General features: G+C 46.1%; 1 protein-coding gene across 3 annotated transcripts in view; it reads left to right on the top strand.

Annotated features, from left to right (window-relative positions):
• The first annotated feature begins 1,591 nt into the window (after window positions 1–1,591).
• GABRR2 (gamma-aminobutyric acid type A receptor subunit rho2) overlaps window positions 1,592–18,770 on the top strand; it is a 38,867-nt gene continuing 21,688 nt past the window's right edge. For all 3 annotated transcript variants that reach the window (XM_066358896.1, XM_066358897.1, XM_066358898.1), the window contains exons 1-2: window positions 1,592–1,850; window positions 10,715–10,821. In XM_066358896.1, coding sequence (XP_066214993.1) covers window positions 1,663–1,850; window positions 10,715–10,821 — 295 coding nt within the window. In that variant the 5' untranslated portion in view covers window positions 1,592–1,662. The remainder of the gene's footprint in view (window positions 1,851–10,714; window positions 10,822–18,770) is intronic.

The following is an 18,770-nucleotide window of genomic DNA, read 5'->3' on the forward strand; positions in this document are numbered from 1 at the left end:
TAACTGAAGTTAGGAATGATCTTTCTGGTTGCCAGATCCAGGAACCTGCTTTCTTCTCTCCCTTCTTTACAGCACTGACTGTTGATTACCCCCCTTCCAGAAACTCTCCTTTGGTTTCCATAGTCAACTTCTGCTAGTTCTATGCTTTTGTTCTGACAGGCCATCCATCCTTTAAAAGTATAGATTTTCTAAGATTCTGTGCACTTGGACCCCTTCTAACTCCTTGGAAGATTTCACCCTTTCCTGTGATGAAATTATCATGCACTGATGGCACCAGATCTGTTTCTCCAGTCCAGATCTTTCTCTTGAGCGCAGGCTCCTATTTCAGCTGCCCACCGGGCATCAGGAGATCCCATGACACCTCAAACTCTACAGGTCAAAATTTATCTCATCTCCCCACCTAACTTGCCTACCTCTAACAGATAGCAACTAATGGTTGTACCATTACCAGACCTCCTTCCAAACTAGAGCCTAGATGTAATTGTTGACTTACCTCCTACTCTTCAGTCGCTGAATGTATTCTACTTCAGTAATAATTTGACTATGTCATAGTCAAGGTCTGTCCCCCGTCTTCTCTTCTCTTAGGGCTGGACCTCATCCTCTTTTATTATTGTAACTTCCCTGATTCAACTGAATCTAGTTAGAAATTTCTTTAAAAATAAAGTGACTCATGTCATTCCACTTTGCTAAGAAATGAAAAGACCTTCTTTTGATTCTCTTACATAAAATAATAAGAGCCTAATTTAGTTTTACTTCTGGCTACTGGTCCTCCTGACCTCCATCCTCATCTCCCTAGTATCTACCACGCTAAAGTTTTCTCCATTCCCAGGAAGCAACAGGCAAGAAATGAATCGTTTTACATGCTTTTATTTTATCAGTAGGTTAAACATAACCACATGTATCTTTACACTTCTGATGTTCGTAATTTCATATCTTCAGTTAGGCATCAAGCCTAATTTATAATGTTTGACATTATACATTTTAGGATTAAAGACCATAGTTAATCTAATGCTCAGGATAGGAGGAAGAGCTTATATAATCGTGAATTCTTTGGTTTATGCTTTCCTTCAAAATCAAAATGTATTTTATATTTTGATAAGTGTTTTTATTTAAAAAAAAATCTGATGTGTATATGGGGGAAAGCAAGCCTCCTTGGTCACGGGCAAAACACAGTCTCAGACAAAGAAATAAAGCAACCCCGTGAAAACAGGACATTTGTGAGTTTACTCAGAACTTCCTGAGCACATTCATACATTCATCCCCATGCCCACCAGCTCTTCCCTGCAAATCCACTCAGAATCCTAGCTGACTCCCTGGTGAATGTGACAGACTGGTTTTATGAAGCCAGAGAGACGGATTAATGATCTCAGCAAAAAGCTGACATGTTCAAGAGATTTAATTTTTTTATATAACAGTTTTAGCCAAAGCTGCTCTAGAACTCAGCGGAAGCAGAGTTTCATAGGAGGGCAAACTTGTTGACTAATAGACCAATCACTAAGCAGCAGGGAAGACAAACCCTTGGTGTCTGTGTCACATTCTGGGGAGCGGGGGGTGGGTGGGACAAGCATCGTATCAAATATTAAAGTCGGGAGAATCAGTCTGGCCAGCCATGCCCACGCAGGCCCTCCAAGAAGCGTGGTCACAAGGCAGCAGATTGTGTCAATGGTTAAGCCCTCGGGGATTTACCCCACTGCAGGTCACTGGGAAGCAGCTTGGGGCATCCTAGACATTCACAAAATGCCTTATTTTACAAAACTCATTTTGTTCTTGTTTTGCCTGATGGTTCTTGTGGAGAGCAGAAAGCCCAAGAGGAGGAGGTGGACAGGGCAGCTGGAAATGCCCAAGCCAAGGTAAAGTGGGTGAGGGGAGGGAGGGCATGGATGTGCTCATGTCGCCAGCAGCGAGACAGCAGAGCTAGACTGGGTCGTGCCTTCTTTCAGATGTCTGTTCAGCCAAAGCACTTTGATTGAAGGCAGGTAGTTGGAAACTTAGAAGGTAAAATATCTGTATTTCTCAGATTGGGCTGCTTTGTATCTCAGGATTTTGTCCTCTCGGGACCACACATGGCCCACTAAGTAATTACACTTGGTATTTTGCGGGGAACCGTATATAGGAATTTAGCTTGATTTATTAAGAAAAAATGTACTTGGGAGTTGTCTTTAAATTAGTTGATGGAGAATAACTTTATAATGGTTGTAGGTTGCATTTTACTGTTTTGAATCCTAGATATAGTGTTTGAAATTTGCTAGGTTATCAGAAATATATGACTGGACACCAGGGAATGCCATTTCAAGATATAATGGAAACATTTCCAAGAAAAACTGGTTAGCCCCAGAATTTGCATTCAAAATCATTACATTACTAATCAAAGTACCGTAATCAGTTTGTTTTGAACTGATGTACAGAGCAGGATCCTCCAAGCCTGACCAGACATGAAGACTGTTCAGCATGAATGAAAGAGCCAGTGGCTAAGACAGAAACCCCATGTGGGAGATGTCACACATTTGTTTTCCATTCCACCAAGCATTGTGTGAACTCGTGATTATGAATATAAACTAATATCTTGTGGCACATTTTCTAGGTTAGTGTTCTTTATTTTTAATTATGCACCATTATCAGTTAACACTTTTTGAAATTGTACCACCAATATATGTGTATATTTAATTACAAATTATATACACGTTCTGTTATAAATATGTATATTAAAGCTTGAATGCTTCCTTATTTTTAGATAAAGACTAACTATAAATAAGAGTTAGAATCTCCGTCCTGCATCCCTGTGGACCATCTTGAGCACCTGGTGTGTGCCCAGGCTTTGAAGACTGCTGCTCTGGAGACAAAATGCCCTAAGAGCCTGATCCTACTCAGTCAGAAGCAAACATAAACACCTGGGGTGCGGGAAAGAGGTGCTGCTCTGGGAGACCCAGCCTGGTTATGTTGTCAGAATCACAGGCTGTGGACACTGGAAAGGACCTCAGGGGTCCTCTGGTCCAGCAGTTCTCCTGAGTGCTAATTCTGTGAAATGTGCATAGATGTGGTGTCAAAAGGGGGGGGTGTGTTCAGGATCAAAGAAGCTTGGGAAACCCTGGTATAGACCATTTAAAAATAGATATCTCTATAGCAGAACTTTTAGAACCTTATTATGCAAATAGACATTGTGGATCTTGAAGAGGGGGACATATTATGCCATGTTTAAAAACCCATAAAAGGCCCTGGCTGGTTGGCTCAGTGGTAGAGCGTCGGCCTGGCGTGCAGAGGTCCCGGGTTCGATTCCCGGCCAGGGCACACAGGAGAAGCGCCCATCTGCTTCTCCACCCCTCCCCCTCTCCTTCCTCTCTCTGTCTCTCTCTTCCCCTCCCGCAGCCGAGGCTCCATTGGAGCAAAGATGGCCCGGGCGCTGGGGATGGCTCCTCGGCCTCTGCCCCAGGCGCTAGAGTGGCTCTGGTCGCAACAGAGCGATGCCCCGGAGGGGCAGAGCATCGCCCCCTGGTGGGCAGAGCATCGCCCCTGGTGGGCGTGCCGGGTGGCTCCCGCTCGGGCGCATGCGGGAGTCTGTCTGTCTCTCCCCGTTTCTAGCTTCAGAAAAATACAAAAAAAACAAAATCAAAACAAAAAACCCATAAAACCCAGCCACACTTTTCTGGACTATCTTGTGGGGTTTCATAGAACAGGTACGGGGAAACTGTCTCATGGCTGCTAAAATGTTGGGCTCAAAGGCATGAGTAATGAACACAATTTGCTAGTGGCTTGACAGGATTAGAATGTAGGTTTCTGGTTTATTCAGACTGGAGAAAAAGCATTGTCTGAAATTCTGTTTTGTAAGAAAGGTGCTAGGGTTCCACAAAAGCCCCTCAGGGTTCTCAGGGATCCCATTCTGCAGCCTGAGCACTCACATCTCTGTCACTCCTCAGAAGAACCAGTTTCATTCTGAGATACTTGCATGATTGAATCTTCATGACCCTGATGGGTGAGAATTTCTTGCAATGCATCCCATGAGTTGTTAAAATGAATGAAAAAAATGAACATATGCATTTAAAGAATAAAATACAATATATAATTATTGAACAGAGGGTGAAACAAAGTAAAGAGGAAGTGTCGCACCAGGTGACATGGTTCCAAGCCTGACCGCGCCCACCAGGGCGTGCACATGGTCAGACGACTACAGAGCTAAGTCATTGACCTGTGAAAAATTTCAGCCAAGCATCTGACTGAAAAATTATCTTTTTTTAATTTTTATTTATTTATTTATTTTTTACAGAGACAGAGTGAGTCAGAGAGAGGGATAGACAGGGACAGACAGACAGGAATGGAGAGAGATGAGAAGCATCAATCATTAGTTTTTCATTGCACGTTGCAACACCTTAGTTGTTCATTGATTGCTTTCTCATATGTGCCTTGACCGTGGGCCTTCAGCAGACTGAGTAACCCCTTGCTTGAGCCAGCGACCTTGGGTCCAAGTTGGTGACCTTTGCTCAAACCAGATGAGTCTGCACTCAAGCTGGCGACCTCGGGGTCTCGAACCTGGGTCCTTCTGCATCCCAGTCCGATGCTCTATCCACTGCGCCACCTCCTGGTCAGGCTGAAAAATTATTTCTTTATCGACATGCAAGAGTTAAGCTGTACTAATAAATAAGAATGAAATAACTGACCCTTCCAGTCTTAGAGCACTTCACTTCTATAGGGTAGCTTCTTTTCTTAGAAGTCCTATTATTCATACACACACGTGCGCACACACAGTCATACACACATACCATGTATGACACAGGGTTTCATGCAGTCACCCAATACACAATGGATATGGTCACACTCCCATATAACACACATGGTGTCCCACACACTCACACATTCACATGTAATGTATACAGTCACACTCCCACATACAGTCACACATATGCACACACACTCTATCATGCACTATTAATCTATGAACCTTTCCTGCTTCGCCCTGGCAAAGGTGCCCTCACAAAACCATTGTTCTATCAACAGCTGCTTTTTCAAAAACTGCTTCCGGTTTTCTGACCCTTTGTGTCCTTGTTTATTGAATTGCTGCCTCCTGAGCGTGTTCCCTTCGCTGTTTGTTCTGTTCTTGTTTCTCAGCCTCCTGGCTCTAATCCAGGGGTTGGGAACCTATGGCTCGCGAGCCAGACGTGGCTCTTTTGATGGCTGCATTTGGCTCGCAGACAAATAATTAATAAGAAAAATAATGTTAAAAATATAAAACATTCATATATTACAATCCATTCATTTCTTACCGCTCATGTTCATGGTTGTGGGTGGCTGGAGTCAATCACAGCTGTCCTCCAGGACAACACCAAATTTTTATTGGATAATGCGTAACATACACGGGTCGTTGTATGGCTCTCACAGAACATTTTAAAATATGTGGTGTTCATGGCTCTCTCAGCCAAAAAGGTTCCCGACCCCTGCTCTCATCCAACTCCTCCCACCCTGCTGCCAAAGTCGGCCTCTGGACCACATGCATGCTTTGCTGCCAGAGAGGCCCTTCTCCCTTGAGACCTGAAAATAAACCAAACGGTGGGCCCCGGGAGTCAGGGCTCTGCCCTGGAGAACAACCTCCTGGTCCCCAAGCCTCAGGCCCGCTTTCACATTTCTTTCTGTTTGCTGCTCCCTTGGTGCCACTCGCCCTTGGCCATCCTTCTCTTGGTCGTCATCATGGCTCAAGTTGTTGCTGGACCCAGGAGCAGCTTTGCTCTCCTGCTACTCTGGGGGCCCCTCACCTCCCCCAGAGTCTGAAGAAGGAAGTGAAGTCGGAACGGCAGGGAAACCAGGTTCCGGCCTGGCTTTGCCGTTCCCTGACCACATGGCTGTGTTTCTTGATCTTTCTGAACCTTGTTTATCCAACTGAAAAGGGGTGGTGAGATATTCTCACCGGGCTGGTGGGCTGTGCAGCGAGGGGGCAATTCTTAAGGGCGTGGTCATTAAGATTGCAATAATTGCTGCCAAATAAATCTCAATAAAATGGCGCTAGCCTTGCTTCTCAGAGGCATAGTGAACATAATTTTCTTTTTCGCTCCCTCTTCCTCCTACCAAGTCTGGGTTGGAGGTCCCATGAAAGTTCTGGCTGCCCCGCCGTGGGGCTGGGGCTTGGGATCTGGGCCTTAGAGTCTGGGTTCAGAGAGCCAGGGTGCTGGGGCATGTCAGGAATCCCCTGCAGAAGGATGAATCCGAGCTGTCTGGCTCATACAGGTAGCCTAAGGCTCAGGATACCAGTGACCGGAGGTACCACACAACCGGAGCAGTAAAAACAGAGTCTGGGCCCTCATTAACGGCCCTGGGATTTCAATCTTCTCTCTTGCCAGGTGTTGGCAGTTGGGACTTCTGTTCCCCTAGTCCTCCCCTCTAATGGACGTGGGGACTGTGCTGACTGGGAGGGATTTGCTCCGTGCAAGGCAGAGGGGCAGTGAGCCGCTGTCCTCACAATTTAATGTCCGTGAGCTGCTAAGCCTGAAGATCTGCTCTTCCTCCAGGTCCCTAAAGTGTCTTTGCTGGGGCATCTGAACTAGGCCCCTCAGACGGTCACTTGCATTGGGAACCAGGTCCCTGCTGACCTCTAACACGAGGCTTGGGGAAGAGAACTGTGAGAGAGGCTCCTTGGAAGCACCTCCACCAGGACCACACATGTTTCAGGGAACCGGACTTAGGTCCCTCGTCCCGGCTAGAGGGACAGAAGTCACACTGGACGCTGCTCCTGGGTGTGCAGCTACAACAGGCTTGTCTCAAAGCAAATGTGATCGTGGTTCTTCCTCCAGTTGTTCAGCAGCTGTCTGTGGTTTCCCTTGGCCTTTGGATGAGGACAAAACTCTGGCCCCCAGAACGTGCACGGCTGCGGGCAGTGCAACACCCCCACCGCTCTGCTTCCTGAGCTGCCCCTGCTTCACCTTCTCCCCGGACATCCCACAGGCTTTTTGAAATCAAGATGGCTCATAAGAATTAGGTGGACCGTCACCCCCACAAACGTGCCACAGTTTTTAGCATTTCCAGGAATGTCCCCATCATTCACCCAGATGCTCAAGTCATAAACCTGGGCCATCCTTGCCCCGCTCTCATACCCCATGCCCAATCCACCAGCCGGAACTCGGCACCTCCCTCAAATCTGCCTTCTCCACCTCTCCCCGGCCCCCAGCCTCATCCAGGCACCACGTTGTCTCGGCAGGATTCCTGGTGGTGGCCTGCTGTGTCCACACTGTCCTCCCACAGTCTCCTCTACACGTTAGATAAGTGATCTCATCAGGTCCTAAACCTCTGGGTCAGAATTTCAGTCTAAGCATCATACCCATGAGGCTCTTAGAACCTGGTCCCTGGCCTTGTCTCCCACCTCCTTTCTCGCAAGAAGGATCTCTGTTATCCCCCAGCCCGTTAGTTCTCTTACTGTTCCTCACACGAGCCAGACGCACCTCAACGTTTGCCTGTGCTCTTCCCCCTCCTAGGATGCACGTTATTCAGATCTTCTCGTGGTGGGCTCCCTCCCTCAGCCCCTCCAGGCCTCAGAAAGCTTTCCTGACCACCTTCCACCCCAACCAACCCATCTCTCTCTTATTCCTTATCTGTTTTGTTATATTTTTATGGTCCTCAGAACTTTCTGAAGTCACATGATGTGTCTGTCTACTTTGTTTACTATCTGCCTCCCTGCGGCAGAGCCCCTGCTGGAAGAGGGCCAGGTGGCTGGTAGGGCTAGGAGATGCGAGGCCCTGGCTTATAGCGGAATCTGTTTCTTGGGTGGGAAGACAGTTGTGGGAGGGGGCAGGGTAACCTCTAGACCAGCACTGAATCATAAAGAGATGCAATACTATACAATGCAATACTACTCAGCCATAAGAGATGATGACATAGTGACATTTACGACAACATGGATGGACCTTGAGAACATTCTACTGAGTGAAATAAGTAAATCAGAAAAAGCTAAGAACTAGATGATTTTACACACAGGTGGGACATAAAACTGAGACTCATGGACATAGATAAAAGCAAAGTGGTGGCCCTGGCCGGTTGGCTCAGCGGTAGAGTGTTGGCCTGGCGTGCGGGGGACCCGAGTTCAATTCCCGGCCAGGGCACATAGGAGAAGCGCCCATTTGCTTCTCCACCCCACCCCCCTCCTTCCTCTCTGTTTCTCTCTTCCCCTCCCGCAGCCAAGGCTCCATTGGAGCAAAGATGGCCCGGGCGCTGGGGATGGCTCCTTGGCCTCTGCCCCAGGCACTAGAGTGGCTCTGGTTGTGGCAGAGCGACGCCCCAGAGGGGCAGAGCATCGCCCCCTGGTGGGCAGAGCATTGCCCCTGGTGGGCGTGCCGGGTGGATCCTGGTCGGGCACATGTGGGAGTCTGTCTGACTGTCTCTCCCCATTTCCAGCTTCAGAAAAATACAAAAAAAAAAAAAAAAAAGCAAAGTGGTTACCAGGGGAGTAAAGAGGGACAAATATAAGGTGACAGAAAATGATTTGACTTTGGGTGATGGGTATACAACATAATCAACAGTTCAGATGCTATAGAAATGTTTACCTGAAACCTATGTGCTCTTATTGATCAATGTCACCCCCTCAAATTTGTCCAAATAAAAATTTTTTAAAAATCCACAATTGTGGAAATATATATATCTGCACTGTCTAATACAGCAGCCACTTGCTACCTGTGGCTATAGAGCCCACAAGTGTGGCTAGTGTAACTGAGAAATGGAATATTAATTTAATTTTATTTTAATTAGCTTAGCTGAGCGTGACTACTTTATTGATCAGCACAGCTTTAGACCTCCCAGCACATTATACTGTCTGAGCAGAGCTGGGAGAGAAGGAAAGTTAAGAAGAATTTCATAAGAAGGTGTCTCAAAGAACAAGACCTCTGGAGAGGACACATGTCACTTTTCTCTTACCGAGTTCAAACAGGAGGTACGCTTATTCCCCTATGGGGGGAAAGAGAATGACATGTAACAAGAACACTGAGTAAGATAAGGGTATATATAAATGATCAGCAGCACTCAAAACAAAAACTCTTCATTTACTTCCAGAAACCTTCAATAACCTGCACATAACAAACATAGTAATACTGACTCCTTCTAAAGTTGCTTATTTTCTTCTGTCAAGAATTAGATATCACATCCTGTCAAATGTCCAAATGATTTCCCTTTTCTCCCTCCCTCCTTTCCTTTCTCTTTTACCTTTTTCTCTCTTCCTCCTTTTTCTTTTTCATTTCTTTTTTAAAATTAATTTATTGTGTTTACATAGATTCTAATGTCACTCGTGTTCCCCAGTACATCCTCCCTGTCTCCCTCCCCGTAACGCCCTCCCCCCTTCCCTCCAGGATTTGCTTTTCTGCTCTCATCCCATCCTATCAGCCTATCATCCCCTTTCCCTCTGTCCGCTTTCCTTCTGGGCTCTTTGATCCCGCCTCTGTCTCTATTCCACTCCTCAGTTCATGTTGTTCGTCGGATTCCTCATATGAGTGAGGTCATATGATATTTTCCTTTCTCTGCCTGGCTTATTTCACTTAGCATAATAGTTTCCAGTTCTATCCATGTTGTCGCAAAAAATAATATTTCTTTCTTTTTCATGGCCCCATAGTATTCCATTGTGTATACGTACCACTGCTTTTTAATCCACTCGTCCACTGACGGGTACTTGGGCTGCTTCTAGGTCTTGGCTATTGTGAACAATGCTGCCTTAAATATGGGGGTGCATTTCTCCTTTTCAAACTGTGCTATGGTGTTCTTGGGGTATATTCCTCAAAGTGAGATAGCTGGGTCAAAAGGCAGTTTCATTTTTAATTTCTTGAGGAATCTCCATACTGTTTTCCACAGTGGCTGCACAAGTCTGCATTCCCACCAGCAGTGCAGGAGGGTTCCCTTTTCTCCACATCCTCGCCAGCACTTATTGTGTGTTGTTTTGTTGATGAGCACCATTCTGACTGGTGCTCCCTTTTCTTTTATTCTTCCTTTCTCTCCCTCTCTTTCTCCCCTCCCTCTTATTTCTTCTTTTCATTTAGTGATAACCCTGTCAGTAGAACATTGCTTTAGAACATTTTGGATTTTATTGCTGTAGGATTATGTGTGGCAGTGATGAGGAAAAAATACCTTGGAAAGAGTGAGTGTGAGGGAGAAGAGAGAAATTCTCCTTCGTCATCTGGGTTCCAGGGAAGAGTGAGCCAGGGTCCTCCAGCTCCAGCTCCCGCTGGGTGGCTGCAGCAGCTCTGTTTCCAGCGGGGCCTCCACCCCTGCCGCCCACGGAGGAGGGCTGAGGCGCTGCACCAGCCTGGGCTCTGCCCACAGCTGTCAGCTGGCTGGTCTCAGTCTCTGGACTAATGCGGAGAAAGCCATCATTTAAAACTTTATATTTGTCTCAAAGTTTTATTTATCACAGAACCAATATTATAACAACGTAAGAGAAATGTTTAGAAGGAAAATTCCCCACATTTTAATTCCTCATTCATTCAATTTAACTTCTGTCCTCTACTCACAACTTTTGACAATTAGGAGCTTATCAGGGTAGAATGGTGGCTGCCTGGAGGTATTTGTTTTAGGAAGGCTCCGGAAGGGCCTCAGCCTGCCTGTGAGTCGGGGGCGGAGAGGGAGGGGGACGGTGTGCAGTGTGTGGGGTTTTGAGACTGGAGAAAACGTGCCTAAAGGTAGTTATTGCGAGAAGTAATTGCCCCAAATAATCTCGCTCAGTGCCTTGGTGGGCCACGGCACAATGTCTTGCTTGTCCTTGCAGTCACCTGTATAAGAAGAACCTCGACGTGACCAAAATCCGAAAAGGAAGACACCAGCCGCTCCTCAGAGTGGAGGACCATGACTTCACCATGAGGCCCGCCTTCGGAGGTAGGTTGTGTCCTTCCCTGGGCCTGTCGGGGCCTGGTCCCCCCGGCTGGCCGCTGCCGCTGGGTCCGGTCTCTCAGGTGCTTCCCTTCCGTGGGGGTTTCCCACTCATGGCGGTCAGGTAAGCCCAAGGCGGCTCCTGTTTCCCAAGGAGAAAAGAGCTTTTGCTGTTGACTGAAGGGAGCTGATGGGGTTCAGCTGTTTACTTCAGAAAGGACGTGCTCTGTTGCTGCCAACTTTCCTTTCTTAAAAAAAAAAAACAACAAGCCCTGGCCGGTTGGCTCAGCGGTAGAGCGTTGGCCTAGCGTGTGGGGGACCCGGGTTTGATTCCCGGCCAGGGCACATAGGAGAAGCGCCCATTTGCTTCTCCACCCCCACCCCCTTTTTCCTCTCTGTCTCTCTCTTCCCCTCCCGCAGCCAAGGCTCCATTGGAGCAAATATGGCCCGGGCGCTGGGGATGGCTCCTTGGCCTCTGCCCCAGGCGCTAGAGTGGCTCTGGTCGCGGCAGAGCGATGCCCTGGAGGGGCAGAGCATCGCCCCTTGGTGGGCAGAGCGTCACCCCTGGTGGGCATGCTGGGTGGATCCCGGTCGGGCACATGCGGGAGTCTGTCTGACTGTCTCTCCCTGTTTCCAGCTTCAGAAAAATACAAAAACAAAACAAAACAACAACAACAAAAAAAAAAACAAGAGGCCCTGGCAGGTTGGCTCAGCGGTAGAGTGTCGGCCTGGCATGCGGGAGTCCCGGGTTCGATTCCCAGCCAGGGCACACAGGAGAGGCGCCCACCTGCTTCTCCACCCCTCCACCTCTCCTTCTTCTCTCTCTCTTCCCCTCTCGCAGCCAAGGCTCCATTGGAGCAAAGATGGCCAGGGCACTGAGGATGGCTCTGTGGCCTCTGCCTCAGGCGCTAGAATGGCTCTGGATGCAATAGAGCGACGCCCCAGATGGGCAGAGCATCGCCCCCTGGTGGGCATGCCGGGTGGATCCCGGTCGGGCGCATGTGGGAGTCTGTCTGTCTTCTCGTTTCCAGCTTTGGAAAAATGAAAAAAACCCAAAAAACAAGAGTCTAGACACATAATGGCTCCCTGGCTCAGGCACCCTGTGCCAAGCTGGAAATTGGTTTTTTTTTTTTTCCTTTCTTTTCTTTAGATGATATTTTTTAGATTTTTTTTTTTACTGATTGATTTTTAGGAGGAGAGAGAGAGGGAGGGAAAGAGAAAGATGGGGGGGGGGGAGAGAAGCAGGAAGCATCAACTTGTAGTTGTTTCCTGTATGTGCCTTTACCTGGCAAGCCTAAGGATTTGAACCAGTGACCTTAGCGTTCCAGGTCAACACTTCATCCACTGAGCCACCAAAGATCAGGTGACATTTGGAGTTTTGAGGGGGCCACCTTCTTTTCATTGCATCAACAACAATATAACCAAAGCCCCATTACAAAGCCCCCGGAGCTTCCCTGCTTCGGTGTCAGGGAGGAGTGGCATGGCCAGTGGTGTCCCTTTCAGGAACTGGGAGAGGCGCAGGCAGGGAGTGGGGTCAGAACAGCTGCACGGATGAGATAGGGGCCAACACCCTCCCTGTGCTTGGAGGGAAACAGGCCTGAGCATGTCAGCTGATGGGCCCTGGCCAAGACAGACCCAGGCAGGCTGACCTCCACTTCCCTTTATCTTTGCTCTTAATCTTGTTCTTCTCTTAGGTCCCAGACTTCTTCTGGGACAGCAGGAAAGAGTAGGGGTGACCTTTGGGCAAGTCAGCAGCCCTCTCTGAGCCTCTGTTTGCTGGTTTGTGAAATGGGGATAGTAACCATCTACCATCAACGTCTGGAGTTGTCAGAATTAAATGCGATAATGCATGTAAAGACCCTAGCACATACCCCTAGTGTCCCCTTCGAAAAGCTCAGCTGTCAGGCTTTCTTCTTCTGTGTGGATTAGGATATGAATTTATCCCAGAGGCCTCTGCATTTTTTTTTTTGTATTTTTCCGAAGTTAGAAGCTGGGAGGTAGTCATATAGACACCCACATGTGCCCCATGGGTATCCACCCGGCATGCCCACCAGGGGGCGGTGCTCTACCCCTCTGGAGCGTTGCTCCATTGCAACTGGAGCCATTCTAGCTTCTGAGGTGGAGGCCATGGAGCCATCCTCAGCTGCAGGAGGGGAAGAGAGAAAGAGGAAGGAGGGGGAAGGGTGGAGAAGCAGATGGGTGTTTCTCCTGTGTGCCCTGGTCAGGAATTGAACCCTGGACTTCCACACACTGGGCTGATGCTCTACCACTGAGCCAACCAGCCAGGGCTGAGGCCTCTACATTTTATTTATTTATTTATTTAAAGATTTTATTTATTCATTATAGAGAGGGGGGAGAGAGAGAGAGAGAGAGAGAGAGAGCAGGAAGCATCAACTCCCATATGTGCCCTGACCAGGCAAGCTCAGGGTTTTGAACCGGCAACCTCAGCGTTTCCAGGTTGACACTTTATCCACTATGCCACCACAGGTCAGGCAGGCCTCTACATTTTAAAAAGCCTGAAAGCCTCCCACTCAATTCCCTGAGCTCTGACACCTGTCGAACAAAAAGAGAAAAGTAGGCAGCAGATTACAGCCTATAGCTCTGTTTTATTCAAATTGAATTGACTGGGGTGACACTGGTTAATATAACTATACAGGTTTCAGGTGCCCAATTCTACAACACATCTCTGTACACTGCATTGTGTTCACCCCACACGTCATCATCCCCCCATGCCCTCCTCCGTCTCCCCCCTCCACAGTCACCACACTGTATCCACGAGTTCTTTTTTCTTTTTTGTTCAATCCCTTTACCCCCTTCATCCAAGTCCCCCCACCGACAGCTGTCAGTCTGCTCTATGTATGCGTCTGTTTCTATTTTACTAGTTAGTTCATTTTGTTCATTATATTCCACATATGAGTGACATCATTTGGTATTTGGACATTTCTTGTAGCAATATTTTTTCTGATCTATCTCCTCGGGCAAGGGAAACAAAAGGAAGACTAAACCAATGGGACTACGTCAAACTCCAACGTTTTTGCACAGCAAGGAAACCATTAACAAAATGAAAAGACAGCCCACACAATGGGAGAACAGATACAGCTGATAGAAGATTTTTTTTTTACATATTTTAAAAAGTTTTTATTATGAATAATGTTCATAATATGTTCAAGTTTGGCTGTTATTTAATAAATCACATTTTACAACAAATACGGTCTGTCACATTTCTGACAGACAAAACAAAATGTCTAACAAATATAATCTATTTTATATATTCCTTAAATATTTTTATATTGCATTTTTTTCTCTAATAGCAACTCTAAAATCCATGATTTTTAAACATTTTTTAATTTTAATTTTCTGATTGACTTTAGAGAGAAAGGAAGGGAGGGATAGAGATAGATAGATGATAGATAGATAGATAGATAGATGATAGAAAGATGATAGATAGATAGATATATAAATGATAGATAGATGATAATAGATAGATAGATAGATAGATAGAAATATTGATCTGTTCCTGTATGTGCCCTGACCAGGGATCAAACTGGAAACCTCTGCTCTAACCAACCTATCTAGCCAGCGCCACATATAATTTATCTATGAAAAAAACAGGAACATTTTGAAAGTCAGAAAATATATCAAACTTTATTTTTATTTTTTATTTTTTTATTTTTTTACAGAGGCAGAGATAGACAGGGACAGACAGACAGGGGCGGAGAGAGATGAGAAGCATCAATCATCAGTTTCTTGTTGCGCGTTGCGACTTCTTAGTTGTTCATTGATTGCTTTCTCACATGTGCCTTGACCGCGGGCCTTCAGCAGACCGAGTAACCCCCTGCTGGAGTCAGCGACCTTGGTCCAAGCTGGTGAGCTCTTTGCTCAAGCCAGATGAGCCCGCGCTCAAGCTGGCGACCTCGGGGTCTCGAACCTGGGTCCTTCCGCATCCCAGTCCGACACTCTATCCACTGCGCCACCACCTGGTCAGGCTATCAGACTTTAAATGACATAAAATACACAACAACTTGATCTTTTTCAGCAATTTAATTAATTCAATGAATAAAATATTGTCTTGCTAGCAAATGACAGATAAAAGATGCTGTATTTCACCTAGTTTTAAGTCCAGAAGTAAAATAAAATATAGATTTCTACTATTAATTCATATTAATACTTCTGGTGTTTTTGACAACATGGAGGTTAGAAGAAGTCAGAGAAACTTAGGTTTATAATTCAACTCTAATATTTACTTTCTTTATTCCCTGAGGCAAATTTGTTAACCTTTCTGAAATCCAATTTTTTAATCTTAAGTAAAGGGGTAAATAAAATTGTCTGGTTAGATTGTTTTAATGATGACATGAGACAAAGTATGTAAAACTTATTTTCAATTCTAGCTGCATATTATGATCACTTGGAGAGCCTCAAAAAATCTCAAGCCAAGGCCCCACCTCTGCCAATTAAATTAGAATCTCTGGGGCAGCACTTAGGCAACAGAAAAGATCCCTTGGAGATTTCATTGTGTAGCTAGAATGAAAACTGCTGAAGGAAAAGCATGAGAACAGTGCCTTGCTTGTGGTAGGCATCTTATAAATGTTACTTCCATTATCTCCCTCTTATAAGTTAATTGCCTTCAATTTACATAAAATTTACTCCTTCTGAAAAGATAAGCCATAAGCTGTATATAAGATTTACTGAAAGATAGGAAAAGATATAATTCCTTTTGGCAAAGCATAAAAAATGGAAGCTATTTTATAGAGAATTTAAAGTAGCCCCTTCTCTTTAGACTTAAATGTTAAAATCTAATTTAGCTTATTATATGCCAACAGAAATTTAATTACAAAAATGTAATTATAATAGTGGGAAGCATACACAAATATGGACATTACATATTCATGTGACAATGGTTAAGATTTATAGAAAATGCATTTAGAATTATTTGTCATTTCTTAAATTGTCATCTTTCTGATAAGAGATTAATATCCAAAGTTTATAAAGAACTTATAAAACTCAACACCAAAAGAACAAACATCTAATTAAAAACTGGGCAAAGGACCTGAATAGACTTTTCTAAAGAGGACATACAGATGGCCAATAGACATATAAGAAGATGTTCAATGTCACTAATCATCAGAGAGATGCAAATTGAAACCATAATGACATATCACCTCATACCTGTCAGAATGCTATCATCAATAAATCAACAAACAGCAAGTGTTGACAAGGATGTGGAAAAAAGGGATCCCTCATGCACTGTTGGTGGGAATGCAGATTGGTGCAGCCACTAAGGAAAGCAGTATAAAGTTACCTCAAAAAATTTAAAATAAAATTGCCTTATGACCCAGCAATCCCACTTCTGGGGATTTATTTGAAGGAACCCAAAACACAAACTCAACAGATTATATGCACCGCTATGTTTATCGAAGCATTATTTACAATAGCCAAGATCTGGAAGCAGCCCAAGTGTCCATCAGTAGATGAGTGGATAAAAAAGCAGTGGTACATTTATACAATGGCCATAAAAAAGAAGAAAACCTTATCCTTTGCAACGGCACAGATAGACCTGAAGAGCATTATGGGAAGTGGGATGAGCCAGGCAGAAACTGCCTCGTCTCCCGGCCCGGGAACGTTGCTCACCACTAGCAGGGTCAGGTTAGGAGGCCACTATCTCTCTGGGAGTTCTGGGTCCCTGGGGGCCTGCCATGAGTAATACCACCGAGGAATTTTATAAAAAAATTTTTTTTCCTGACCAAGCAGTTCTAAAATAACTGCATCTGCTCCATGAAGTTCAAGCAAGAAGATGTCCCCGTAAGCAGGAAACTTGCCTTTCTTGTAGCATGTCGGTTAGGGGACAGAGGGTCAGCAAATGGCTAGAATAATAATAAAAAAGACTTTCACTTTATAAACTACCACCTTTTTAGAGATTCCTCTGTGCCAGGCACCATTGGAACCACAGTACTTACACACACGGTCTAACTTCAGTCCTCACAAGAACTCTGTGAAGTACTGTTATTATCCCCATCTGGGGAAGCTGAGGCAAGAGAGATGACGTGGCTGACCCAGGCCACACTGTGCTCAGGTTAGACTCTGCCTCCTCGTCGGGTCTCTTTCTTGTCCCCTCTCCCGGCATGTTCCTCAATGCAGGGCTGAAATATCCATGAGGCTGAATGGCCATAGCATCTAAGGACTCACAAACAATACTCTTAGAGCCTCTGGAAATAATTTAATTTATTTTAAAATCAGAAAAAATAGAGAAATTTTAAATAGGAGAAAATGTTGTTAATATATATTTATTTTGCCCTGGACAGTTAGCTCGGTTGGTTAGAGTGTTGTCCCAAAGCTCAGAGGTTGCCGGTTAGATCCCTGGTCAGGACACATACAGGAACAGACCTATGTTCCTCTCTCTCTCTCTCTCTCTCTCTCTCTCTCTCTCCTCCTTCCTCTTTCTAAAATCAATTTAACAAAATTTTAAATATATATTTTAAGTACAGGAAGGGGCCCACAAAGGCAAAAATGCGTAGAGGCCTTAAGCAGTCATTAACACGGCCCCGGCTCAATGCACAGTCTTGGGAGGCAGGTGTGTGTGTTATATCTGGAACAATGTGTTCTAACTTTCTACTGGAGGCTGTTGTTGCTGGCAGGAGCCCTGAGCTGTCACCTGGTTAACACCCTCACTTTACAGAAGAATCTGAGGTCCAGAGGGTAAGTGTGGCCACAGAACAGCTGGGGGCAAAACTAAGGTTTTTGTGTTTTTTCCCCTGCAATGTTGGCTACAAAACTGAAAGCTTTGTAAAAATGCTCCCTCCTCTGAGAGAAAGCCAGGAAAGCCGGAGTCAGTTCTCGGGAAAGGCAGGGGAAGTCCTGACATGTTCCCTGAAAACCCAGCTCAGAACAGAATCTTCCACAGGCTGCAGCCACAGTCCTCAAGCTGTGTCTGAGGGGCAAACTGGACTTCCTGTGCCCTCATCCCTGCACCTGCTGGGTTCATTAGTGGGGACCACCAGATGGGGAGGGTCAGGCCAGCCCCCTGCCTGCCTGAGTAAGCTGCTGAGGCTGGGGAGGGCCTGGCTTTGCTAGAAGCTTCAGAGGAGAAGGTGTCACCTCCAGCAGGTACAGTAAGACCCGAGGATCTTACACTTCAGCTGTCACGATCTCAGTCACCACAGCATAGAGTGGGGGCCACTCTTTCTTTCTTTGAATGCAGTTGGTGCTCTGGGCACCTTTTATTCTCTGTAAGGCTCTCCTGGATGTCCAGATGTCACTTGGCGAGAAGAGGGGAAGTGTGTACATAGTGATGTGTCAGAGCTCCACACCCCACAAGCCTATAAATAAATGTTGTGACTTCTGGAATCCTGGCCAAACAGGCAGGATGGGGTCATCACAGCAGGGGCTTCCCATGGCCTGGAGTTCCAATGACTATTACAATCTTTAATCCCTGGGAGTGTCTGGAGATGATTCAGGGGTCCCCAAACTTTTTACACAGGGGGCCAGTTCACTGTCCCTCAGACCGTTAGAGGGCCGCCACATACAGTGCTCCTCTCACTGAACACCAATGAAAGAGGTGCCCCTTCTGGAAGTGCAGCAGGGGGCCGGATAAATGCCCTCAGGGGGCTGTAGTTTGGGGATGCCTGGATGCAGGCAGCCTTCCCTGCAGGTGCACCTCCTTCCTGGGCAGGGGCACTGGCCAAAGCGGGCAGGTCTCTGAAGGCGGCTGTCAGACAGCAGGTAGGTGACTCTGCAGTAACAAGAGGTGCCCCTTCCTTGGGGGTAGCGCTGTGCCAGTCCCCCGTTAAGAAGCAGAGCCTGGGCCCAGCCCACCCTGATGCCAGCTCAGCCTGACACCTCCCTTTCCTTAGCACTCACACACACCCAGCAGGTCCTCTGAACAAAGACATCTGGCACTAGTGGGGTTTGTCTTCTCATTCCTGTCTTACCTTCCTATTTTATTATTTCTCTAAAAGGAA

The sequence above is a fragment of the Saccopteryx leptura genome, chromosome 1 (genome assembly GCF_036850995.1).
Source record: "Saccopteryx leptura isolate mSacLep1 chromosome 1, mSacLep1_pri_phased_curated, whole genome shotgun sequence".
NCBI classification, from domain to species: Eukaryota; Metazoa; Chordata; class Mammalia; order Chiroptera; family Emballonuridae; genus Saccopteryx; species Saccopteryx leptura.